General features: G+C 38.9%; 1 protein-coding gene across 1 annotated transcript in view; it reads right to left on the bottom strand.

The window, feature by feature from the left end:
* The window catches only part of Ttk (TTK protein kinase), a 38,830-nt gene extending 13,040 nt beyond the window's left edge, over nt 1-25,790 (bottom strand). The window contains 14 exon segments of the mRNA XM_076917328.1: nt 3,003-3,095; nt 5,497-5,617; nt 7,228-7,376; nt 9,602-9,750; nt 13,323-13,527; nt 14,684-14,771; nt 16,505-16,599; nt 16,692-16,764; nt 16,905-17,019; nt 17,452-17,595; nt 20,581-20,687; nt 20,992-21,202; nt 24,326-24,464; nt 25,605-25,790. Of these exon segments, the coding sequence (XP_076773443.1) occupies nt 3,003-3,095; nt 5,497-5,617; nt 7,228-7,376; nt 9,602-9,750; nt 13,323-13,527; nt 14,684-14,771; nt 16,505-16,599; nt 16,692-16,764; nt 16,905-17,019; nt 17,452-17,595; nt 20,581-20,687; nt 20,992-21,202; nt 24,326-24,443 (1,668 nt within the window). The 5' untranslated portion in view covers nt 24,444-24,464; nt 25,605-25,790.
* Between the last annotated feature and the right edge of the window lie 1,170 nt (nt 25,791-26,960).

The following is a 26,960-nucleotide window of genomic DNA, read 5'->3' as shown; positions in this document are numbered from 1 at the left end:
TTTACTGCAACCGGAGACTAGAGAGCATGTCGTTTACCACATATGTGTATGAAATACCTGGTTACCAACAAGATGCTGAGCAGTCAAGTTTGGGAAAGTTAGTCTGGAAATCAGAGGGCTGAACTGGAAATACAAGTTGGAAACTAACCATTTAACAGCATTTACTCCAATACACTGGAAGACAACAGCAAGGGAAGGCTTGAGTAGAGGTGAAATCCTGAGGATACACTGAGGCAGTGTATCTGAGGTTCAGGGACGACACCAGTAAGACTGAAAAAGTCTCCGTGTGAGAGAATAAAGGCAAGTGTGCATGTATCTGTGTATGGTCATCAATGAGAACGACAGTAAAACAAGCGAATCTGTCTACTAAGAAAACCTAGTGAAAGCACAGAACCACATTTAACAAAACTTAGGAAGCCTGAAGGACCCGAGGGAGCTCTGTGGGTTAGCAACGCAGGCAGAAGAGACTGGAGTGGGGTGAGACAGCTCTCACAGAGCCATCCTCCTCAGTCAAGGAATAAGAACTGGGCTCAGGGCTACAAGCGGTCCCAGAGGAAAACAATTCATAGCTCTACTTTTAAAATGAATTATGTACAGATAAAAGACTCAAACAAACATGTGCATGACTAAGGAACTCAATCTAAGACCCCACACAAGACAATCTCCAAAGTGAACAAAATAGTTAACTGGAGGAGAAAGTGAAGACCATGGAGGAAAAAAATTACCATGTGAATTGAAACACTGAAAAGAAACCAAACAAATGCTGGAATGAAATGGTCTTAATCAAATTAAAAAGTATGCCAAAAAGCATCATTACTAAACAAATTATGCAGAAGAACAAATTTTAGGGATGGAAGACAAAGCTAAGACCATACATACATACACTCAACATATATACCAAGAAAATACATTTAATGCACCAGGCAATATCCTAAAAATTCTGTGGATACATTCAAGAAGCCAAAACTGAAAACTCACAGAGTAGGGAAAAAAAAGATCTGTGATAAATTGGACAAATAAAATGATAGCAGAAAGTGTCCCAAGGCTGGAGAAAACAGTAGAGATCCAAATAGAAGAGGTACAGAGAGTGTCATAGTCAAGCCTAGGATCATGAAAATGGACACACACCAAAAATTAACTTACAGATATCCATCAAAATCCCAAAACATTCTTCACAGTACTAGGAAATACTGTACAAGGAAATACACAGTACTAGGAAAACACAAAACAACAACAAACAACTCTATAGGAAGTCCTGTGGAATAACAAAGCAGTCCTAAGGAATAAGAATACATTTGGAGATATTACAGTTATTTGAGTTTACATTAGTCAACTGTACGCAAATTGATAATGACAGCCAGGTACTGACATAAAAACAGACAGACCACAGGAATGAACAGAAGACCTAGAAACAAACAACAAAACCAGTGCCATATAGTATCTGACAGATACATATATATCATGTAGCACAAAGGAAGAACAACCCACCTAACAGATGGCAATGGTGAGTCTTTCCTTCATCCTGTACAAAAGTCAATTCTAAGTGGAACAAAGACCTAATTTAAAACCTAAAACATTGAATTTGCAAGAAGAAAGAAGGAATATACTTAAAGAAGAGGTACACGCAAGCACTTTCTGAGCCAAAGCATAGGAAACAGTCCCACGAATCAGCACTGGGACTATATGAAATTAAAAGGTTGTTGAAAAGCAAAGGAAACTATAAACAGACAACTAAGAATGAGGAGGAAAATCTTAGTTACCTATACTTCAAAGGGGGGACTCATAGAACTACAGAGAAATGCAAAATAAAATAAGACAAAACTTCTACTTGGCAAAGAGGCTAACGAAACACAGTTCTCAACAGAAGAAACAGGGTTGCCGGGCTCAGCATGGAACGCTGCTCTTCCAGAGGACTCGAGTTTGACTCCTAGCACCCACATGTTGGTTAACAACTCTCTGTAACTCTAGTTTCCGAGGATCTAACACCCTCTTCTGGCCTCCACAGGTCCCTATACTTGGCAGGCAGAGTCAGACAGGCAGGCCAAAGCTCATTATGTGTAAAATAAAAAAATAAAGAAAAAAATTACAAAGAAACACAAATGGCCAAAGGCTATTTTTAGGTGTGCCCCAGGAAATATATAAACTATTCTGAGAGACTGCCTCAAACCAGTCAGAAAAAAATATCAAAAAATTGGACAACTGCTGGTGAGGATATGGTGAAAGACGAACCCTTATCCACTGCTGCTGTAAACTGGGACAGACTTTATGAAATTCAGAATGGAGGTTTCCCAAGATGGCCCAGCTCTATCATTCATAGGCAAATACCCAAAGGACTCATCCTACAACACAGACACGTGGGCACCCACATTTATTACCGTTCTATTCACAACAAGAAATGAAACCAGCCTAAATGTTCCTCAACAGATGAATGGACAATGAAAAACATGTATCTATAATGAGATTTTATTCAGTTATAGAGAAAAATGAAGTCTGTAGGATAAGGATGGAAATGGGAGGCCATAATGGTATCTAATATTTAACATCATGCACACTAAAAAATAAAAATACCTTTAAAAATAATCACTCAAAAAATTTAGAAAATAATCTAATTCCAGAAGTCCATGTTACTAGAACATTTATTAAATGGAAAACCTTGAATAAAACAAGGTGACTACTGAAAATTCTTACTGAATGACCTTAAGCACACCTCAGATCATGCTATGTCCTCAATTCACGTTTTCAGTTTCCTTGTGATAATACAGTGGTTACTGGGCACTGCAGACACATGTGAACATGACACAGAAGGAATTTGAAAGCAAGGACACTTGAGGAAACGCATGAGGCTGCGATCCGGTATTTGGTATAAAGAAAGTTAGTTATTTTAGGGGACGGAGGGGAGGATATGAGGCAGCTTTTCTAGCTCCAGGGCAACATGGGCTTCTAGAAGATAAAAAGAGCCCCCATACTTTAAAAGACAGGATGTTTATTCATTTGATACTTACCTTACTTGAACCTCCACTGCCTATCTGTTTTAATATAGAATAAATTCTTCCATTAACCGAAATGCACTCATTTATTGATGAGGATCCTGAAATCTAAACAATTAAGATATGTAAATATAAGTTCAAAGAACATGTCTAACAAACTAGTTTGCATTAGGTATAGTGAAATGCCCCCAATTTTGGCTAGCTGGGCTACAAAAGACTCAAAACAAAACAAAACAACAACAAAAACATAAAAGAGGAATAAGAGAAATATGTTAATTAAATTCAGAGACAAACTTCTAAAGGTCTCCTGTTTAACTGATTTCTACTTAATCTGGTGGACAAACTCAGGAGCTACCCATTTCATCTGTCTTTCCTAGCGCTCTTCCTTGCATCTCTTTACTTCCACACACATGTCTGCAGTCATTTCTTTAACCCCACCCCATTTAACATTATATAAAAGCAATGTGCCAAGGCACAGTGAGCTCTGGTCAATTAGACAATGCACATTTCATCAATGCCTGCCCCTCTCTTCTGTCCCAGTGAAGCTCACTGTCCCCAGCAATCTATCAGCTGGTGAGTATCAGTTGTCCTTTGCTTCCTTCTTACTAACTGGATGGTCTCGCCTGTGTTTATAGACTTCAAAAAGAAATGGCGTGCTAAAAGTCCTTATCTTCAGATACTAAAGCTGAAACTAAGAGGTTTTTATTCGTCAGTTAACCAAATTCAAAGTCTGAATAAACTTTACTTTAACTGAGTCATGTTTTAAATCCAAAATGACAGAATCTTTCATGTAATCTTTTATAGAAACAGACAGATGAATTCTAATGTCCCTACTTTTGGGACTTGACTTAAGTTAGAGCTGTCTCCCTTGTGTTCTCTTTGTTCCTCCTTAAACAGCATTTCTTGGGGAATAACCCCTTGACATCCTTACCTCTGCTGTGACCACTTTTCAGAATACAGTAACACCGGCGAATTCTACTTCAATAGCAGTGTGGCATTAGTTCCCTCCACAAGACTCATCCCTACCCACCTCCTCATGAGGGCCTTCCAAATCACTACTTAGTTAGATCATTTACTCTGCTTCTCCATCCCACACACACTTCCACAAGCCCAGTGGGACCTGAGCACTGCTTCCCTTCCCCCAGTTCTGGGCCACACCTGACTCGTTCTGAAGTCTCTCCTGACAGTGGCCTTCTCTAGAACATTTTCAAGCCCCCTTTCCAGTCACATCTAGATCTTAACCAGAACAGGACCTATTAGCACTAAAAGGCCAACAAAGAGATCTTGAATCAACGTGACTCTCTCCCTCTGGAGACAGGCTCTTTCCACTTCATTCTGGCTGCCCTGGAACCCACTATAAGAACCAGGCTGGCCTCAAACTCACAGGAATCCTCCTTCTTCTGTTTCCTGAGGACTGTGTGCAACATGCTAGGCTTTTTCCTTTCACTTTGTAACTTCTTATATAATTTCTAGCCTGCAGACACTATCAAGGTTTTCCATAGCTAGTACTATATAAGTTTTTGTCAGGTAATCTTGTTTATCTTTTTATATAATGGCACAGTAAACATAATCCAAGCTTTGCTTTTTTTAAGCATTCTTAAGCACAGTTCTGTGGTATTAGGTACACTGGTCACGGTGGAAACGTCACCAATGTCCATCTTCAGAATGTTTTGTCATCAAATATTGAAACTCTATACCATTTCCCAGTAACAACTCCCCAGTTCCTCCCTCCCACGTATGTAACTACTCTTCCACTTCCTGTCAATTATTTTTAGTAAACTGGTTTTAACAGGTGATCACTCTTTTGGCTAGTTCATTTAAATAATGACAGCAGTTAACATTTATCAACTTTGAAGTGTCAGGGTCAGGCTATACTCTGCTTTAAGAGTTACACATATAATAATTAACATAACCTTCACAATGGTTCTAGCAGGAGGTAGTGTCATTTCTCCATTTTAAGCATGATGAAATGGGTACAAAGAGTTCTTGTAATGTGCCAAAGATCACACAGCTGGTGAAGAGTGAGGCCAAGAATCATGTCCATGCAGTCTTCCCACCAGACCCATGTTCATTTCACACTGTGCTCAAGAGTATTTTACAGTAATTTCAGTCAGTTGGTGCCTGGGTTTTTGTCAAATGGTAACTCACACGTCAGCAAAATCTTTGTTAGTTTACAACAATTATAATACCTTCTAAGTTCCTTATATTGCTATTCTGACCATCCAGAAGATGCACTTTTCCAAACAAATGACATATTAACAAAGGAAATGAAGCTGCTCACAAGCAAAAAGCAAGAGAGCAGGTTCACGGACCCATTCCAGCTGGAGTCTTGAGCCTACTCACTGAGAGCACATGGGAGACACACCCTTATCAAAATGTCAAAAACGCCCCTAAGGGACAGGTTCTGAAGACCTTCCCTGACAATCTGATACTATGAAAGCAAGATCTATGATGCTGACTGATGCTGACTGCATCTTAAATACGCCACCATAAAGCTCACGCATCGAACCTGTAAGTTTTGAAGAAGAGTGCTGAACCCCTGCTGCTGCTGGAGGCGGGCAAGCTGGCTGTAAGGGGTTGATGTTAGACAGGCAGGTGGAAAGTCAGTCTTCACAACTGGAGTCATAAAACTAGAAAAGATTTTCATTTGCTTTAAAAAATATAACATATTTTTTAAAAAAAGGAAAAACTTAAGTCTTCATGCACTGTAAAAAGATCACATAAACCTAAAATTCCCACATTAGTTTTTTCTTAAGAGCTGATATTTATGTGTTTGACTTATACCATAACCAGGTGGCTAATTTGGGAAAAATTGTCGTGAAATCAATTTTTTAATCTTCTAATGGGATTAAAAATATGGAGTAAGGGGAAATTTATAACAGTTTAGCCAAAACAAAGGTCAGCTTATAACTGACCACAGATTTTTAAAATTGCTTTTAAACAATAATGTTCTATGGCAGTCTGCTAGAGGTAACTGGGAGCCACTTGTATCGGCAGAGGAGCTTGGTCTTCCAGTTTATGTCTGTTCAGCACACATTCATACGGCTTCCTTTGATTGCTAATGTATCTTCAATACTGGTAGCAGTAGTTGGCAAACACAACAATAACAGCAACAACAAAAACTTTAAAAACAGTAAATAATCTGGAGCTAGAAAGATAGCTCAGTGGGAAAGAGCACCTATGTGCAAGCATAAAGACCTGAGTCAGAATCCCCAACACCCGTGTGTATCGTTGGCACAACTATGTGCAGGCCTGTAACCTGTTGGGGTCAGAGGTGCAAGCACTGCAAAGGCTTGCAAGCTGCCAAGTCTAGCTCCAGATTCTCTGAGAGATTCTGTCTAAAGAGAATAAGGTGGAGAGAGAGTGGCAGACCCTTCTGGTCTGCAGGCACATGCATCTGCATATATATGTGAGCATACAGAACACACACATAAATGTCTTAAGAAATACATTATTAATTTAGCTAGCAATCATTCTTTGAAATAACATGTAATACGATGGTTAAATAATAACATTGCATTAAATAGATAAGACACTGGTTATAAATAGGATAGTTCTAATTAGGGTAAAAAATGACATTCTGAAAATAAAAAGCCAAAGGCATCATGGAATTATATTATCCCTTAAAACATTAAAAATATAGCCAATGGTTGAAGGTTATTATATATTCTTTTCTTTGAAATGTCACTCATTTTCTTTTGCAATATCTTTTGTGTTTCCTTTTTATCAGCACTGATCATACAATTTCTTCACACACCTCTCATTCCTGTCCTTAGTCCTGTATCTTTGAATACTTTCCAAACTATGAATTATACATCTGATCTCACTCAGAGGTCACTAATTCCAATTACCACTTCATACATGGAAATAGCTATCTAGCCTGTTCCATTCTAAGAATGCTACATTTCCTTTAAAATGTTTCTCAGAGAAGCCTACATGTTCACAAGCAAAAGAGACACACTGCATTCTTAGATTCCTAAGCTGTAAGAGTATATGACCAAGAGCACTTTTACAAGAGTCCTTAAAAACAGAATAACTATACATGAAGACAATATATATGCAATCATAATTTGCTCTCCTCTTTGGATTTTACAGATGCCAAAAAACTGACGCTGAGAAAGAAAATAATTTCTAAGTCTTTAAATAAGAGAGAAGGTTTAACCTAATACAGTTTGGTCTGAAAGCTTATCTTATTTCTATTTTCACCTTGCATTCTGAGCTCAGTGCAAAAGGTAATTACCATTTCCTGTACTCATCCATGGTGCTGGTGCTGGTGCTGCTACTGGGTGTCTCACAGACAGACTTTGGATCAAGCCATTTAGGAAATGACACTGGTGATGACTGCTTTGAAACAGAGAAGGCAAGCTGCTCAGCAGTGGTACACTTCTGCTAAAAGAAAATTTAAAATCCCATGACTTAGAGAATTAGTAATAGTTTAACAAATATAACCTTTAAATAATAAAAATATGAAAACAAAGCTGTCCTAGCTTGGGTTTCCATTACTGTGAAGAGGCACCATGACTTTTATAAAGGACATTTAACTGGGGCTGATTACAGTTTCAGAGGTTGAGTCCATTATCATCGTGGTGGGAAGTGTGGCATCATGCAGGCAGACTTGGTACTGGAGGAGTCAAGAGTTCTACATCTTGATCTGAAAACAGCAAGGAGATTCGCTCTGCAAGCAGCCGCAGGAAAGTCTCTTCCACACTGAGCATAGGACCTCAAAGCTCACCCTAACAGTAACACACTTCCTCCAATAAAGCCACACCTACTCCAACCAAGTCACCCCTCCTAATAGTAGCATGGGCCAAGCATATTTAAACCACCACAAAAGCAGACTAAATCAGTGTGTGTTTGTGTGTGTACACACAAGTGTTACAAGTGTTCATTCACATGTGCACATGTATAGGTGGAGCCCAGAGGTCAACTTAGGGTATTGTGTTTTGAGAAAGTCTCTATGTTGGACCTGAGGATCACAGATTATGTTAGGTTGGGCTAGTAGACCAGGGAGTCCTACAGACCCACCAGTCTCCATCTCCCTGGTGTTGGTTAAGATTACAAGCACATGCCACTACCCCTGGCTTTTACACCGATGCTCATTATAAACGCAGGTCCTCATGCTTGTACAGCATTTTACTAAGCTTTCTCCCCCAGCCCAACTTTTAGTGAAATTTTAGTACAATTCTTTTATTCCAAACTTAATGCTAACATGCTCTACTCAAAGTGTCCCCAGACTGAAGTGCATCTCTGTAGATAGTACACTGCAAAGTTCCTGAACGTTTTATAAAAATTTAACACATAATGGTTCTGATACAAGAAAGATTCTGGATCTTGCTTTGTTAAATAGATCTGAGGACCTGAGTTTGATCTGCCTCCACCTCCCAAGTGCTAGGATTAAAGGTGTGCACCACTGTGTCTGGTCCAGAGTATTTTTAAGGACTAATGTGGAGTCACCAGGATTTTCAGATATGACAGCAGTGAGTAAAGAATGTGATGGTGCACTGAGAAGGCAGAGGCCTCAGAAAGTAGGCCTTTGTAAGAAGTGAGGAAGCAGCAGCTTAGCACAGAAATGGGGAACTCATGGCTCTAAAGTAAGATGTGCAACAAAATGAACTCCCTTTAAGCAGGCTGCTCAGTCAGGGTCACAAGAAACTGGCTATTTTTCCTTGCTGTTTCTAAGAATGATTTTCACGTTTTCAGTATATTTACTTAATTTACTTTATTTTCATCCCCAAGCAAAAAACCCCATACCTATAATTTGCTCCTCGTTTCTTATAGTACGTACTTCTGCCAACTATGAACAAATTTCCATTTCTATGGTTTTGCCTATTTGGAACATCTCACATTAGCTCATAGAACCAATGGCTTCCTGTGATACAGTTCTTTCACTTAGCAATTTCAAGGTTCATTTAGGTTGGAGTATGTACCAGCATTTTATTGATTTATTAATAATACTTCATTATAAATATGTACCACATAATATAGATATTACTTTTGCCACAGTTATGAACATTCTACTATGAATAATATTCCTTTCCAAATTATTTTTGTGGATATATGTATTCAGTTCTCTTAACTGTAAATCTATTGTAGGGCTAGTGCACATAGTGGTGCACACCTTTAATCCTAGCACTTGGGAGGTAGAGGCAGATCAAACTATTGAAAGAGCTCAAGGGTTAAAAAACTATATTACTCTTGCATATATGATCTGAGTTCGATGTCCATCACCCATACTGGGCAGCTCTCAACCACTGGTAACTCTAGCTCTAGGAAATCCAATGTCTTTGCCCCCTATGGGCACCTGCATTCACAGGCACACACCCACACACATTTAAAAAAAAAAAAAAGACAACCTTCTCCCCCCCCCCAAAACTACAACAGTCTATTAGTACTGATGAAAACAGAATGTATCCTAACATGTGCTCTTAGAATTCTACAGGTGCTAATGATCACAGTAGTCTGGGGAAAAAAAGAAATCTTGTAAATAAACTATCGAATTAAATATGGCCTCTCATTGCCTGAGCACTTTAAAAACGAAATACTCAACGTAACCATCAAATCTGAGAACCATGTTACCAAAGACAGTAATGTAGTTTAAGTGAACAGAACATCACCTCTTTATCAGCCTTTGGGGTTACTTCTGGAACGTACCACTGGTGTGCAAACGCAGCAGAGTTCTGGATCACACACTCGGGATTTCTGGCAGACTGCCACTGCTTGTGTCTTCTTTCTGGAATCTCTGGTTCTTGACGAACTTTAGTTTCTGAAATTTTGTAATCACTGAAAATCAGTATTTGATGATAATAATCATTAAGAACAGGTGTGGTGGCATCCACCTGTAGTCTCAGAGGTAGGAGAGGACTGCCTGAACCAGGGGATCCGAAGCCAGCTCGGGCAGTATAGCAAGACCCCACCTCAAAACAAAAACCTCAAATAAACAAGTAAGACTGAGCAATAGGAATGTCATATGCTTCATTTTTCCTCTGAAAATAACAGAAATTATTAAAAAGTGGAGGAAGGAAGGAATCAGGCTTACAGACTGCAAAATACTACCTTCCCTAAATAGTTTTAAAAGTTTCACCAGAGACCATTCTAGACTTAAGTGCTTTTGGTTTTTATAAATTAAAAAATATTAACTGATAAAAGCCCTAATAAATTACATCCAAATATAATTCATCCCTAAATGCCATTTGCTAAACACCTGAAAAATCAGTGTAGGCTACTATAATATATGTTATATATTATATTATATATATTAATATTTTATATATATAGAGAGCGCGCGCACACACACACACACACACACACACACACACACACACGAGTAGCTCAGCAACAAAAGGCCATTTCATAAAATTCAGTGCTCAACTAACCACAGGTATATACAAAAATATGAATAATCTAGGCTAAAAAGAAACATTACAGAACCAGATTTAAAAAAAAAAGCAATAACAATCAATAACAGCTCTCATTCCAAGAGTCAGGAAGTTCGCCACCCGTCACTTTAAGGAATCCTAACCTGACCCCTTAGAAGCTGCACAATAACAGAATGAAAAGGAGCCTGAAGAAAAAGGACATACTATTTCCAGACAGGATTGTGGACTACCAACACTCACAAATTGGGCATTGTAGAACACGACTGCAATTCCAACCCTTAACAGGCTGAGGCAGGAGAACTATGAATATGAAGACAGCTAGGCAGCCTACAATAAGACCTGTCTCCAAAAAGAATAAATAATAAAGCCATCATACACACAAAATAGCCCTAAAGAATAAAGAAATTATTAGAACTGTTCAGTGAATTTAGCAATGTCAATATATCTAAGTAAAAAATAAATAAATCAAATTTATATGCTAGTAATAAAGTTGAACACAAAAATTCTGTACAGCAAAGGGTACCCTTCATTATCACAACACCAAAAATATCAGCTATCATTGAGTAAATCTACTGCAACATGCACCAGAGCTCTAGAGAACAGGGCTCTTGGTTTAGTAAGTGACTGGACATGGGCCAAGCTGGTGAGCTGAAAGGCTGAAGATGACAGTCTGTTTCAGATGTCTTTATAGGCTCACCGGCTTCTCAGACTTCAACTCAGAGCACTGATACAAAGAACCTAGTATTTTTATGGAAATTCAAAATATTATATTTATGTTCATATCAAGTTCAAGCAAAATTGAACCTAAAGATGAAAGATAAAATGATTCCCTACAATTTGTAAATATGTTTAGGATCCTCCCATAAACCTTGTTTAAAGTAACAGAAGGCAAAGACGAGGAAGTCAGAATGCACCGAAATTCAGAATTCTATTTCATCAAATTAGCTGTATAACAGGAATATTTGATAAAGGTGATTTTTCCTAGTGGTATCAAAAGATGGTAAGAAAACATGAAATACAGTTTCCAAAAATACCAAGATTAGGAATCTGTTCCCAATCAATATCAAGGTAAAGAATAAAAGACTATTCTACAAATGAAACACTACTTAGAACAGAGGCTTTCCTAGACAGTGGGCTTCCAGGATTAAAATTACAGAAGCACCAGGCAAACACCAGAGCTAGCCTTACTTGGCTTCAGAGTCTCCTCAGGAGAGCATTGGCACACTCAGAGTCACCTGATAATCCCCAAAACTCCCCTGAAAGCAGCTGCTTACTTTGAGGTCTAAAACCGTACAAAGTGTAGGCTTGTCATTCATGTCACTTCCCACTGCTACAGCAGCTGCCTTCCAGCCCCTCTTATGAACAGCCCTGTGTATCAGTTGTTCTTTAGCCTAAGCTACTCTCTCCAGCTGAGGGCTTCTACTACGAGTCCTCACTTAAATGCTAATCAATCTCCAAATTTCTTCTCTTTCAAGTATTTTTCCATACTTCCCCTAATCCAATGAGGCTCCTAAAAATTTTCCTCTCCTAAATTCTGAGAGCATTTTGCTTGTATCTCTCCTAATAGTCTTTGCATTTTACCCCACATTAGGTGTTATCTAGTCCACCTACATCCCATAAGTGATTTGCAATTTTGGGACCTTGTTTCTAAAACTACTGGGTCCCTAGAAATTTATTACAGTATCTAGATAATAGAAAACCAAAGCTGGATTTAAAATAAAAATGAGAGTAGACTGTGATATATAAATTACTTCTTTGTTCTCTGGTGACAATAGCTGCCTTTAGGAAAATGACTTCCTCTCTTATGCGAACTGATACTTTCCCTCCATTTTATAAAAAAATCAAAATGGAAAATAAAGGAAGAAAAAAATTTAAATCACAAGTAGGTCATTATCTGTTGTCTTAAGCTATGTGGATTTGTGTATGATTTGTGTGCACATTTGTGTGTGTGAGCACAAGAAGTCAGACAAAACACTCAGGTATCAGTTCTTGTTTCTATTTTGTTCTAGATAGGGTCTCTTGTTACATGCTGTGTGCATCAGAAGAGAAGGCCTGTGAGCTTCTGGGGAGTCTCCTGTCCCTGCCATCTTACCACAGGAGTTATAGACCTATATAGGAGTTATAGGAGTTATAGTTATAGGAGTTGGGGTTATAGACCTGACTACCAAGTTCAGCTTTATGTGGTAGATTTGAACTGGGGCACTCATGCATGCATGGCAAGCACTTCCCCTACGGAGCCATCTCTGTGTGTGTGTTCTTTGTGTGTTCCCCCACAGAGCCATCTCTGTGGGTGTGCCTCTGTGTGTGTGTGTGTTCTTTGTGTGTTCCCCCACAGAGCCATCTCTGTGGGTGTGCCTGTGTGTGTTGTGTGTTCCCCCACAGAGCCATCTCTGTGGGTGTGCCTGTGTGTGTGTTGTGTGTTCCCCCACAGAGCCATCTCTGTGGGTGTGCCTGTGTGTGTTCTTTGTGTGTTCCCCAACAGAGCCATCTCTGTGTGTGTGCCTCTGTGTGTGTGTTCTTTGTGTGTTCACACACAGAGCCATCTCTGTGGGTGTGTCTCTGTGTGTGTGTTCACCCATGGAGCCATCTCTGTGGGTGTGCCTCTGTGTGTGTGTTCTTTGTGTTCCCCCACAGAGCCATCTCTGTGTGTGTGCCTCTGTGTGTGTGTTCTTTGTGTGTTCACCCACGGAGCCATCTCTGTGGGTGTGTCTCTGTGTGTGTGTTCACCCATGGAGCCATCTCTGTGGGTGTGCCTCTGTGTGTGTGTGTGTTGATAGTTTCAAAAACACAGAATGAATTTTAGTAATTTCCATGCATTGATTATCTTCTCTTACCCCTCCCCTCCCCTCCCCCTGCCCCCCAGAAACCCTTTTGATTCCCAAGTCCCCCTATGACTTTCATATCCTTCCTTTGTCAATAGCCCAGTGAGTTTAATCAGGTTGGCTACATAAGCACTTACCTTCCAATTTTGTTAGACTTGTATCTGTTTTACTCTTCAAGGTTGCTAAATCAGACATAAGTTCAGAACTCTTTTCACTGGACACCAGAGAGAATTTTGTTAGACTTGTATCTGTTTTACTCTTCAAGGTTACTAAATCAGATGTAAGTTCAGAACTCTTTTCACTGGACACCAGAGAGTCTTTCAAATGGATAGTTTGCATGGGCTACACAAGAAGCATAGAAAGATTTCAAATAAGATAGTGTACCATAAAGAGCAGTAGTACTAATTGGTCTTAACTGTTCAATATAATACAGTTTTATCTACGTGAAAAGATTTCTTGTAAAACTATCTCTCGTATTTGTAGGCTCACAAACTCCCAGAAAGTATTAACTTCCTAAATTACTGATTACAACATCAGAAAGGTCATAACCATTAACTTGACAAACTTGCTTTAAGTGGACATATGAATATTACTTAATTGTTATACTATACTTCACTCAAAAAAAAAAAAAAAAAAAAAAAAAAGGGGGTTAGAAAATGTGGATCCAACATAGAATACGCCTGATGATAAAATGTGAGTATCTTGCTTACCCACATGACTCTGTTGTTTAGTTAGTATGTGTTTACGGATTTTGCAGTGCTGGGAATTGAACTCAGAGCCTCACATATGATAGTTATACAATCTACCACTGAGCCAAATCCCTTGTCCAAATTGTACTATGGTATCAAAATAATAGCATTAGTAAAAATTGGCATTTATATAACCTCAAGGCAGTAGTCATTATAAAATGAGAGAGTATAATTTTTTAATACAATTAAGTACCATTCCCTAAAAGTAGAGAAAATTATTATTTTAAAGCACAGATCATAAAATCTTGTAATGTTGAAAATTCACACTGCAATGCCAGAGATTTAAACCAAGTACCAAGAATATTAAAATCCCTACAAATTACTGTATCTGGAACTAGTCACTTCCTGTGTAAAGCTGACAAAGGTGGGGGCATAGCAGATTAACTTTAATATTTATGCTCCCACCGCTGCACTAACATATGCTCTGGGTTTAAAGATGCTTGGTCAAAATGTCACTAAACAAAACCTGGGGAATAGCTCCCCTGCTGATTCTCAGAGCCAGGCCTACTAATCCATTTAAACACATGCCTAATTAAGGTACCTCATGCTTCTTCTAATACTTGCTCTAACACCTTAATCTTTGAGAAACAGTCCAGGACTTCTGTGCCACCTCTCAGCAGTACTCTCAAACTTCCTGTGGCTCCACCAACACTTTGAAGACAGATAAACACTAGATCCTTTCCCTAAAGAAAGCTCAGTGAGTTCTAGACCAGGAACCTTTGCTTCACATACATTTAAAATTGTAATACCTTTAAACCTCTCAATTCATAGGAATCATTTCCACTTGATTTGGATCCAGGCATAATTGAATCTCGGTATTCTGATCCCGATGTCTTTCTATTACCCATGAGACAAAAAGACTTTTAACAGTTAACATGAAATTGTTTCATTCTTCATTTTAAAACTGGCTTCCAATACACATAACTAGTATATATATACTTTGAAATGGAAACATCTCTTTAAAAGTGACATAATTCTAATGCAAAGGTGACTATGCTTAAAAATTAGGTACTGAGCAATGACAAAATGATGAAGAGATAGATGATTGCCAGTGTCTTCATTACCTAACTAGTTACAGCTGGAGCTAAGATAAGAATGTGGGAAAGGAAAGGTATGTAGATGAAACCCCATTTCAGGCTGCACACAGATGAAGGATAAGAACATGTAAAGAACAGCATGTGTAGTCTGTCATAAAAGGCTGAGTGAACCTGGAGGGATGGGAGGGTTTAAAACAATACATTTTAAGAGTGGGGAAAAAAAATGTCCAGTATGCTTCAACCAAGTATTTGAAATGGAGGTCCAGAATAAGATAACAGCATCAACTAAAATACTTTGTTTTTTCAATTTTATTAGCACATACCACCATATTGAGCACATTTCCATTTCTTATTTGGGAGTAGACACTCAAACTGAGAGTAGGGGAATATATCGCATGAGAATGATCCTTTGTTACTGATCTATCTATCAATCTAATCTACAAAAACATAAACATATATTTAATATATATAAACATAACATATAACACACACACACACACACACGACATCTGCTTACTATATGGCCAGGGTGATCCCAGCAGCCTCTAGATTTCTAGATTTAAAAGATTTTCCTGACTCAGCCACCCTGCTAGGTCTGCACCACATCACTTAGCAGCAAATTAGCTTATTCTCTCTCTATATATATATTTGGTGCTTAAGAAATGAGCCCGGGCACTTCCCACGTTTAGGGTGTACTCTACCAGAGCTATGTTTCCAGCCTCTATCCCACTTTGTGAAGCCCCGAGCTCTGAAACAATGTATGAATTCATCATCATTCCCACTAATAGCTAGTTAACATCTTAAGCGGATTCAAAACAACGTTTGTTTTCAAATCACCTTCCATCCCTGTTGTAAAGATTCTCACACACGCTATAAGCACCACACTGGATATACTACTATTAAAAGAAATGCTCAAATGGCACAAGTTTCACTCTTTATAGATTCTACACATCATGTTCGCTTGGTTATTTTTCCAATATATCTCCTCGTTTAATAGTTCCTTCAGTCAAAACTTTTAATGAGAGAAAACTGAAATAATTTCCTTCTACTCAATTTGTTCCTGATAGCATTCAGAAATTGACTTTAGCCAGGCATGGTGGTACATATCTGTAAATCCAGCATCAAAGAGAGAGAAGAACGACTGACTCCCAGACATCTAGGAAGAACATACCTCAAAGAACAAAAACAAACCAAAAAGAAACCCAGTAACTTCTAATATCAAAGAAAGATTTAATTATGCCAAGCCAGGTGAACACAAACACCCATAATTGCATGAGGCACAGATTATGGCTGGGGTACAAAGGTTAAGGCTAGCCTAGGAAAATTAGTGCAATCTGGTCTCAAATACAGAAACAGTAAAGACAGGGACACAGATGTACGCCAATGGCAGAGGACTTGCAAAAATATTTCCTGAGGCTTAGTACATAGACCTACCAAACAAAATAAAGTAATCCTTAGTTAAAAAAAAAGTAAGATATTCTGACAAGAATCTTTATATAAAAACAAATTTTAAAAACTCAAACTCAAACATACCTTTTTGTAAATTGTGGCACAGCTGAACCATCTGTCTTCACATAGTAATCTGGACTGTTTAGCAGATTAACTGGGACTCTTCCAAAGGGGCATGACTAGAAATGATTTGAACAGTTAAGTAACCAACTGGGACACAAAAAAAATTCACTACCATCACGTTCCTCAAAGTAGACTCAAAACAACTTACCCGTTTAGCTTTATGAGTCTGTTTTAAGGGATTTCGATGACTTACTTCTGCATCTTGCGGAGGCACGTTCTCTCTGAATAGAAAGAAAGTTGCTGTGATGTTTTCAGAGAATACTATAAATAACGAACCTTCATTTTACTGCTAACTGTAGTTATTACACTAGTGGGAGAATACCAAAGATAATCATGTAAAGACCTAAATGCATTTTCTTACCCATATAAACTCCTGGCTGCAGCAGCCTGTCCTCTGGAATCACAACTTATGCTCCTATTCTGTAAATTTCCAAGTGAACTGGAGAATGATTCTGGGGCAGTTAGTACTGTAGATGCTGTAAAAATTTCACAATTATGATTACATTTACAAAGAAAGTCATCTTACAAATAGGAATATTTTAAAAGACAACTTATAATAGGTAAGAACCTCCATGCGGGACATGGAAGCATGGCTTCTGTCATCAATACACGTCTCTGCAACTGTCCCTTTAAATCGTCTCCACACATACAGCTTTGTCCCCAGGGTAAAAGACTGTCCTTCACTAAGAGCAAAAGGCTACCTCTCTACTTTGACCAGGTCATTTTTAAAGAGTTACCAACACAAGGTTGATGCAGTAAGGATCTTTGTTTCTGAACAGCTTACTCCTATGCACCTACAACTTAACTTTAGGTTTTTAAGCATTATACCTACATATTTTTTTTTTCTTTAAAGTATCCTGAATCTGAATTTTACCACTCCAGCCAAGCACAGCACACTTGATAATCACCTGATAAACTCTTTTTGTCCTCCTCTGAAAGCAGCTGCTTTTTCTGGAGATGTAAATTGTGGATGGCAATCTCCAGCATCTGCAGTGGCACCGCTCCAGTCTCTACAGCTTTATGAAGAAGCTGTTCACTTTTTTTAAGATTGCCTAAGAGAGGAAAAAATAACTGTTATTTGATGCAGCATCCTTGGCCCACTGTCCCAGCTCCTTTATTCATTAGGACCTAGTGGAAAGATTAGACTTACTTGTATTTCTGCATAAGCAAATACTTTCTCCCTTGTCACACATACAGTTCACTCCTCTATACCAATTCCTGTTCATCCCTGAAAACTATTTAGAAGTTTAATAAATCAGCGTGTGCGCGCAACACACGCACACTACAGCAATTAGAAGCATCTTGAGTACTCTCCATATAAAAGCAAGCATTTGTTATAACATACTATTCATGTAACATTTAGTCATCAAGACTGAAAATTTGCTAAAAACACTTCTAGCAAAAGGATTTACTAAAAAAAAAAAAAAGAAAAAAGAAAAAAAAGTTATTCAACTACAAACATTACCAAATTTTCTTTCAAATACAAACTTCATCTCTAGTAGTTAGTAGTTAGTATAGCTGGTAAATAGTCAATGTGTACATCACGTAGCACACAGGATGTTATCAACCGTCATGGAATTCATGGGCTACATTGCTATGTATATGGCACTTAGGGTACAGAGAATATCACATAGGAAAAAACACTTCAAGACCTAACCACAGGAAAAGACTCTCTGAATAGAGCCCCACTTGCTCAGAAAATGAGACTCAAACTGTCAAGTGACATTAGAAAGCTTCTGTACAACAAAGGAAAAAGTTAATCAAGTCGAGAACATGGGTGTTCTTTGCCAGTTATGCATCTAATAGAGGCATAATATCTAAAATATACAAAGAACTTAAAAACTAAGCAACAAGAAAACAACTAAATCAATAAATAACAAAAAAGACAGTCATAAAGAAATACAAGTGGCCAATAAACACATGAAAAATGTTTAACTTCACTAGCCAAAGAAAAATGCAAATCAAACTACATCAAGAATCCATCCACCTTACTCCAAGTCAGAGTCATTTAAAAAAAAAAAATATATATATATATATATCAATCAATAAATGCTAGTGCAAATGTGGACAAAAGAGAATTCTTATGCATCATTAATGAAAACATAAATTAGTCCAACCTCTGTGGAAATAAATACCAAGGTTTCTCAAAACCCCAGAGTCAGATCTAACAACTTTCCCGCTCCTTTCTCCTGGATATTTCCTTATTCAATGCATCCCAGAGAGAGTTCACATCAGTGTTTACTGCAGCACTATACATAGAGCACCTACATGGAAGCTCACAACCGCTTACCAACTCCAGGGGCCAATGCCTGCTTTTGACCGATGTGGGTGCCAGGTATGTACATGGTTTAAGTACATACAAGCAGCCAAAATACTCATACAAATAAAAGAAGAAACTATTTACAACAGCTAAGCTATAAAGCCAATAAAGATATCTAACAGAGAAATGGATGACAAAAATGTGGTATATACGCACAATAAAATTATTTTCAGCCATAAAAAATAAAGTTATGACCTTTGCAGGAACATGAATACAACTAGAGACAAACATATTAAGCAAATTAGACCAATCTTAGATAATGCCTTCCCCCCCCCCTTTTATGGTTCTATATTTTATACTGTAACACAAAATCGTATACACACACACATTTCACCCCTACTTGCATATATATATGTATGTGTGTGTGTGTGTGTATTTATATGTGCATGTGTGTGTGAAATTGTCTAGGGTAACCATGATGATTAAAGAGGGGAGGAGGAATTAAGAATTCCTGAAAGAATTAAGGTGCAGGAGATATGCTCAACATGCAATATATGCCCATAAGAAAAACTTTAAAAACTAAAAATGATAGTAAGAGACAACCTCTAGTTACTCATAATTTACAGTTTTAAAGAATATATGATAACGACTGAATCCATATGTTTACTAAGAATAGTGACTTAGAGAAGAACTAGTAATTTAAGGTCTTATTAACTCAGGTCAAAAATCCATTAGAGACTGGGATAAAAACTCTAGACTACCCTTCCCCTCTAAATGCACAGAGCAGTCAGTGCACAGCCTCGGGAAGCTGCATTAGCATTCACCCTGTTCAGAACAATCACAATTCTGATCTGGTGGCTACTGCCAAACTTCAGTGACTTGGTTGTTTTTATAGTCAGTTGAATTTATCTGTTCTAAGATCTAAGGATTACATTTACCATTGGAAGGTCACAGGGTCTTAAAGGCCTCACCGGACCTGCCATAAGAAGCAAGAATCAATTTTTCTAGAAGAGAAATGTATGCTTTACACATCCACAGCTGACTATATTATAATTACTAGGACTTAGGAATCCCATAGGTAAACTCATCATTCTCAAACCATGTCTGCATTAGGCAGTATCTTCTCTACCTCTAGCCTTGGGAGCGGCTTGCACTGCACAAACCTTACTTTCGGAGCTATCAGAGGGACACTGCTAGCACTGGAAATGCTCAACTGGTTAGGACAGGAAATCAGAATAGCAGCACAAATAAGCAGAGCAATAAAAGACTAGGCCAGAGGATGCTATGAGAGTATAGCCAAAGATCCCCAGAAAACGGGACACACACACACACACACACACACACACACACACACACACACATCAACCAAAGGGCTAACCAGGGAAAAGATGTCCTGGCCCTAACTCAAAAGGGAGACTATGACAATCACATAAGCAAGTCAGAATGTGGTTATGAAGCCACAGCCTAGACAAGATTACCAGCTAAAATGTCTTATCTTTTATTCTACAAATACTAAATGGGAACAAACATTCCTTGACATGTATCCTGAGTAAAGGACACAAATGCAGTGTTTGCACTTACTCCCGCAGAACATTCCTTATGAGTATAGAGACAGTACAGCGAATACTCTGGACTATGCAGCACTCCCGCCCCAGGTTCTCATCTTATCAATGTACTATTTTTGCTTTAATATTTCACTTCAAATCTATGATTCAACATTAATGTTATAGTAGAATGTGCTTTCACTTAAAATGTAAACCTACTATTCTCAGATTACCTTGAGACAGTTCAAACTGTGCAAAAGATACATGCACAAAAGCAAACTTCTTGCAGTTTTCTCTGGCCATCTGAAAGTAGTCATGAGCATCATCAGGCTCTTGGATACTGCAACAAAAGACAAGACTCAAACTTATAAAATCAAATGGTTTTATAACAAGTACACATGATAACTTCTCTTTTTAAAGATGTAGACTATTCTTTTTTTATGTGAAAATAAAAACTAGGTTATACTTGTGTACCATTTTAGGAAATGTCCAGACTGTAATTCTGAGGGATCTATGTCCACAGAAAAACAATTTACACTAAAACAAAAGTACTAGTTTAAAAAATACAAATTACATGTTTTTACACTGTCTCTCTGTAACATAGTACATAGTTGGTTCCGTGTAGTTTCAATGCTAATACTTACGCTTTTAATTCAGCAAGTCTCACTTGTATTCGAGCAAAGCTCTCATTCTGGCCATATTTATCTGGAGGAAGTGCTTCAATTGCTTGACTATACCGACCAATCAGCTTATTTAAAAGCGCATCATTTAGAGGCGGGCTGTTTTTCTCTAGTTTCAGCAAGAAATTCAACCAGTTCTCTGGGGTGTTCTCAATCATAAGTTGGTTCACAGTTTCTGAGTTATATGAATAAGGAGAAAAAAAATCACAACTGAGAAATAGGTAAGTTACCTTTCCAAGTTTCTCCTTCCAAGTTACCCACATTTCTCTTAAATACCTTGCTAATTTCCTAGTCTCACCAATCCATGCTTTCAGAATCTACAGGGCTTCTTGTGGGTGTCAGCTTTCTTGCTGTGAAATTCCATCGTATATAGCAAAAGCAAGTATAAACTTCAAGCTAGGCATGGTGTTGCACACCTTTAATCCCAGCATTGGAGAGACAGAGGCATGTGGATGTCCATGAGTTTGAAATCAGCCTGGTCTACATAGTAGTTCCAGGACAGCTGGGGCTACATAGAGAGACCCTGTCTCAAAACAAACAAACAATACCACAACAGAAAAGAAGAAACTTCAGATGATTTTGTTTTATTTTTATAACAGGGCCAAATAACCCAGGGTGGCCTGCAACCCAATACTTAGCTAAGCACAGTCTTGAACCTCTAACCCTCTACCTTGACAACCATGTCTGGTTTGCCTAGTATGCACAGCAGTGGGCTAAGTCCTACAAACGTAATTTTCACTTGGTAAAGCACTTATTAAGTGCTGACTAAATCCTCCTACTTAGGATATCTTTTATTAGTTTATTAATTATTTTTATTAGATAAGTACTTTAAAATATAATTTCTTGAAGAAGCTATTACTCCATTTGCAAATAAAATAACCTTTTCTGCTGTCCAGCACAGCAGCTCCTTCCTGACTTTCTCGTTGTTCACTCTAAATTTAATCTGGTTGAATACTAACAATGTAGCTTTTTCAGTTTTGACTTTTTTGTTTTGTTTTTGCTGTTCTTGTTTTGTTTTTGTTTTTCGAGACAGGGTTTCTCTCTGCAGCCCTGGCTGTCCTAGAACTCACTCTGTAGATCAGGCTGGCTTGAAATTCAGAAATCCACCTGGATCCACCTCCCAAGTGCTAGATCAATGATGTGCACCACCATCACTGACTAGTTAAACTTTTCAGTTTTATTTCTACTAATTTTCTAACAAGTTAGTTTGTGAAATACCAAAAAAATATATATTTGGGTATCTGTGATTTGGAGATCAATTTCTCAGGCCTCTGGGAACCAGGCTCACTAGTGAATAGAGTTCTTCCCACCCGTAATATCTGTTTATCTGAGGAAAACTTTAAGCAACCACCAGGAATATAGGTATATAAAATAGGTACACAAATTGAACATTTACTGACAATACCACAAATTAACTTATTTTAAAATAATTCTTTGTCACACATTTTGGCTGAATATCTGAAATTGCAGGCATCTTAGTGTTCTTCAGACTTAATTAGTATTTTGAGTCTATTACTAGCAATGCTAAGACTGCAGGCTACCATAAATATGTAGTACAAATGGAAGAAATATGCTTATGGCAATTTTAAAAATGTTTGGAAATTCTACTCTAATCTCAGGAATATATTAATTTAACAATATTTAATGAAATTCAAGTCAGGAAGCTTATAATTTTCAAAATTAATCATTCTAACATATTACATTCCAAAGTTAAAATAATTTGATACTTGTAGGAATAACAGTAGGGAAATACTTTTTTTAAAGTCTTGTTTTTTCATCATTAAACTATTGCTTTTCTATAAAAGAACGAACCTCTGTATGTACTGTAAAGATCTGACAATTTATAATACACAATCATCTCAAATCTAAGCCAAGGTCTTGCAGGCACTGAGTGGAGGGACAGTGAGCACAGTGCAAAGGACCACGCTGTGTGCTTGGAGTCAAGACTACTAAGCAGAATGGGTAAGCACAGGCACAACCTTGGGTTTATTGCATGTTTGCCTTTGAATTAAATTTCATTAGGCATTCAGAGACTGTTGTCAACTTTACCCTGACCCACCATTCATGTAATTAGTGGGGTTTTAACCCAGTTTAAAAAGACAAACACAGAGCATCTGTTTTTAATCTGGCAAATATCCACCATTTAAATGACATCAACCATTTGAAACATAAGAAAGACTTAGAAACCTAGTGTGTTACACTATAGGGTTTTTGTTCATTCGGTACTTGACAATTTCCTATCAGGCTTCTATCTAAACCCTGGATATAACCACAGCTGACCTCATGGAAATGACATTCTAGTAGAGAACAGGTCAATAACATACACAAATGCATGAGGTGCAAACAATACAGGAGAAGAAGATGGGAGACAAACCCCTATCTCAGTAGGTAACTATCTGAAACAAGTTATCAGGCCACGAAGAGAGACATTTACAAAGACTAGAGAAGTAAAAGTGAATGCCTATTTGGGACTAATAGAGACCTCTAGCTAGAACAGGGGTAAGACAGGAAGGAGGGGCACAGCTACAAGCCCAACAGGAAGGTACTTCACATTCAGTATTTGGTGTTAAGACTAAATGTAACTTCAGAGGACTGGAGAGGTGGCTCAGCAATTAGCAGTACTGTTTTGCTCTTGGAGAGGGCCTGAGTTCCATTCTCAACGCCTACATGACGGCTCACAACCATCCCTTACTCCAGTTCCAGAGCATCCCATGCCCTCTTCCCACCTCCAAGGGCACCAAACATGAAAGTGGTACATACATATACAATGCAGGTAAAACATTCACACATAAAGTAAAATGAACAAATGAATAAAAAAATTAATTCTTCCTCAGTTCGTAGCAAAAAACAGGAATAATCAAAACGAAAAGCCCTACCTACGTGTGGATAGCATGCAAAGTAGCCAATAAAGCTAGTGAGCAGTTGACAGAAGAGCTACGAGGGCTGACTACCTGTGAGCACACTAAGGAGTGGTTCTCTTTTGTTGTTTTGAGCTTTTGAGACAGGGTCTTACTGTGTTTCCCACACTGGCCACAAACTTGAGGTCCTTCTGCTCAGATTCTCAAGTTTGGCATGTCTACCTGTCTCTCTCCAGCAAAAATGTTTTTAATGTTTCCAGACAAAAGAAGTTCAAGTATGAAGCACAGTCTAATGGATAGCCATCAATTACTGAGGAAAACAAAAACAACTACATTAGGCAACACAAGGTGGTTAAGACTTCTCACCTTTACCTTAGAGACTCTAAAAGATTTTTAGGTTTTTGTTTGTTTTGTTTTGTTTTTTTAAAAGAAAAACTCACCTGTGTGATCAGCTTTAATGGAGTTTAGGTCTTCACTTTTATTTCTAAATTCTTTCATTTTATTTATGATGGAATCAATTGTTGTCAAATTTCTGACAATTAACTCTTCAGCCTCCATTTCTAAATTGTAACTCGTCTTCTGAATGAAGAAGATAGAACATTAGTCTTGTAAACGTAACTAAATGTAACTGTTGCTAGGTAAGTGTTAGTGGTGCACCGAAATCAAACCAGGGCAACAAAACCCACAAGGATATAGCTTGTAATTTGCCAGAAAAGTTTCAACGAACCAAACACATCTATTCTTCCCAGTATAACATTGGGGTTACACTACGTGAACCTGGAAGATACTGCCCACATGAAAAAAAAAAAGGTTGGTCATTTTTGTGTTTTGAGTAAGGGTGTTAAGTAGGGTAGGATGGCCTTGATCTCTCTATGCTTCTGCAGCTGGTCTTATTTCATCTCCCAAGCATGAGAGAGGGAGGGAGGGGTCTATATATACACACATCACTGCCACCACATCCAACTGATGCCTTTTAAAACTTCATTTCACTGAATATCTTATCTTCTTTTCAGTTTTTTTCTAGACATTTTTTTCTCTGGGTAGTCAGTAGATTACATCGGGGGGCGGGGGGGGGGTGGGGGGAAGAGGGAGAGGAGAGAGACCTGTGTGTTCTTGGATTCTGGTAGTGACAGAGGAGACATAAGGAATCTGGTAATAAGTTGTCCCTTTGGTCGCCTATTCTGCCATGGTAAATATTGACATTGAGAGCATTACGAATCCTCCTACTGATAACAGACTTTCAGCAGTTTGTCCCTGACAAAACCATCATTTGTGCTTTTATCATTCTAATGCAAGGATCAAGGTACTGTCACAGTTCTTGCGCACATGTTTTGGTCACCTGCACGATGGTGTTAGTTACTGGTCAACAGTCTGCAGTCTCTCTGTCACTCTGCAATTCTCCACAACGCAGTAACTCAAGGTCGTAGCCACCGTGGAGTGTTACAATAAAAGGGGCCAAAAGGAGGGCAGCAAGGGCTCTCCACCTCCTCCTAGCTCATAGCCACCACGGGGGCAGGTCCTGAGAGTTGCACAACCAGTCCTGGCCTGCACCGCACACCCGCTTCTGGGCCCTGCTCCCCCTCCACCAGCCCGGGCTCACCGGCCGTATCCACCCACTTGGCCCGGGTCCGCTGCGTCTGCTCGCCGCCGCCCTCGCCACCCAGCAGCCTTCCACCGGCTGCAGCCTCTCTGGAACGCCGCCGCCTCTGCTGCACCCACCTCAGAAAGCCAAGCTGCAGACCAAATAGCGGAACCCCAACACCTCTCCGGAAACACGTTTGAATTTCCCCGCTGCCCTCACCGCTACCTCCCATTGGTTACGACTCATCACGTGGCAGCGTCGGTCGTGATTGGATCCTTGAGCCGCGCCGCTTCCTGCGTTGACGTTGGACGCAGCCACTTCTAGCGGCCGGGGATGTACCCGCGCCTGCTGCCACTCTCGTCCTGCTGGCCTTCGCCGGTGTGGCCAGGGCTCAGGTCCTTTTTATTTGGTGCTACCCCGCTGAACCTTCCACCACCCTCCAGGGAGCCCTGGCACCGTCTTCAACCCAAGACCCGACCTTTCCTTTGTTAGGATTCTGGTCCCTTCCCTGTCTGGACTTGCCTGCCTGAGCTCTTCTCTCTGTACCCCACCCCCGTGGTTCTGTCTCAGGAGCTCAGATACTCTTAGGAGAAAAGCTTCTCTAGGCTTCCTCACTGCTACCTACCTCCCCTAGCGGACGGTGTGGCCCCGGGGAACGGTTTCAAGTGCGGGGGGGAAAAAAAACAAGGGCAGATTCTGTGGTTTTGCTCTTTATGCTTGGTTTTGCTTTGTGTAAGAAGCTACAGCTGTAGCCAGACCTCTCCATCTTCAATCAGTGAGAGATGCCCTCTGTCACCAAATCCTACTCAAATCCGTGGTTACTTTAGGTCTTTAAATAAAGAGGCATTGTCTATACACAACCTATGCTCTATTCCTGTATACGTTTATTTTCTTTTGGTGGGGGAGGGGAGCTTCCTTGGTTTTGTTTTCGAGGCAGGGTCTCACTGTGTGTATCCATTGCTGCCAGAGAACTGATTTCCTTTGTAGAAAAGGCTGGGATTAAAGGCATGTGCTTTAATTTCCCAGCGTCCTGAATACTTTAAAGTTGATCGCCTATACATCATTTGTAATACCCAATTCAATACAGATGTGATATAGATGTTATACAGTGTTATTTAAGGAATATTGACAAGTTGTTCAACACAGACACAAGAAACTTTTGTCTACGGTTGATTAAATCATGAATGTAGAACCCACAGAGGCAGAAGGTTTAATGCAAAGTTAGCCTTTTTGGTCAAGCATAAAAGCTGAAAAGCAAACCTTAAAAACAAACTATCTTCATGAAATTTAACTATAGACTAGAACACAGTTCAGTAATATTTATAGAAATACAAGAAAACTTAACAGGGTCGTCTTTACACTCTTATCTAATTGAAAAAAAAAAAAAAATCACCAGACTTTGAAAACAAGAAAATGTAGCTGTTAAGTGGAGGGAAAGGGATCATTTAAAACAGACCAGAAATAACACAAGATGACATATTTGGCTAATTAGG

The sequence above is a fragment of the Arvicanthis niloticus genome, chromosome 21, assembly GCF_011762505.2.
Source record: "Arvicanthis niloticus isolate mArvNil1 chromosome 21, mArvNil1.pat.X, whole genome shotgun sequence".
In the NCBI taxonomy this organism is placed as follows: Eukaryota; Metazoa; Chordata; class Mammalia; order Rodentia; family Muridae; genus Arvicanthis; species Arvicanthis niloticus.
The sequence above is the reverse complement of the archived record's forward strand: the minus strand, read 5'-3'. Positions and strand labels throughout refer to the sequence as shown.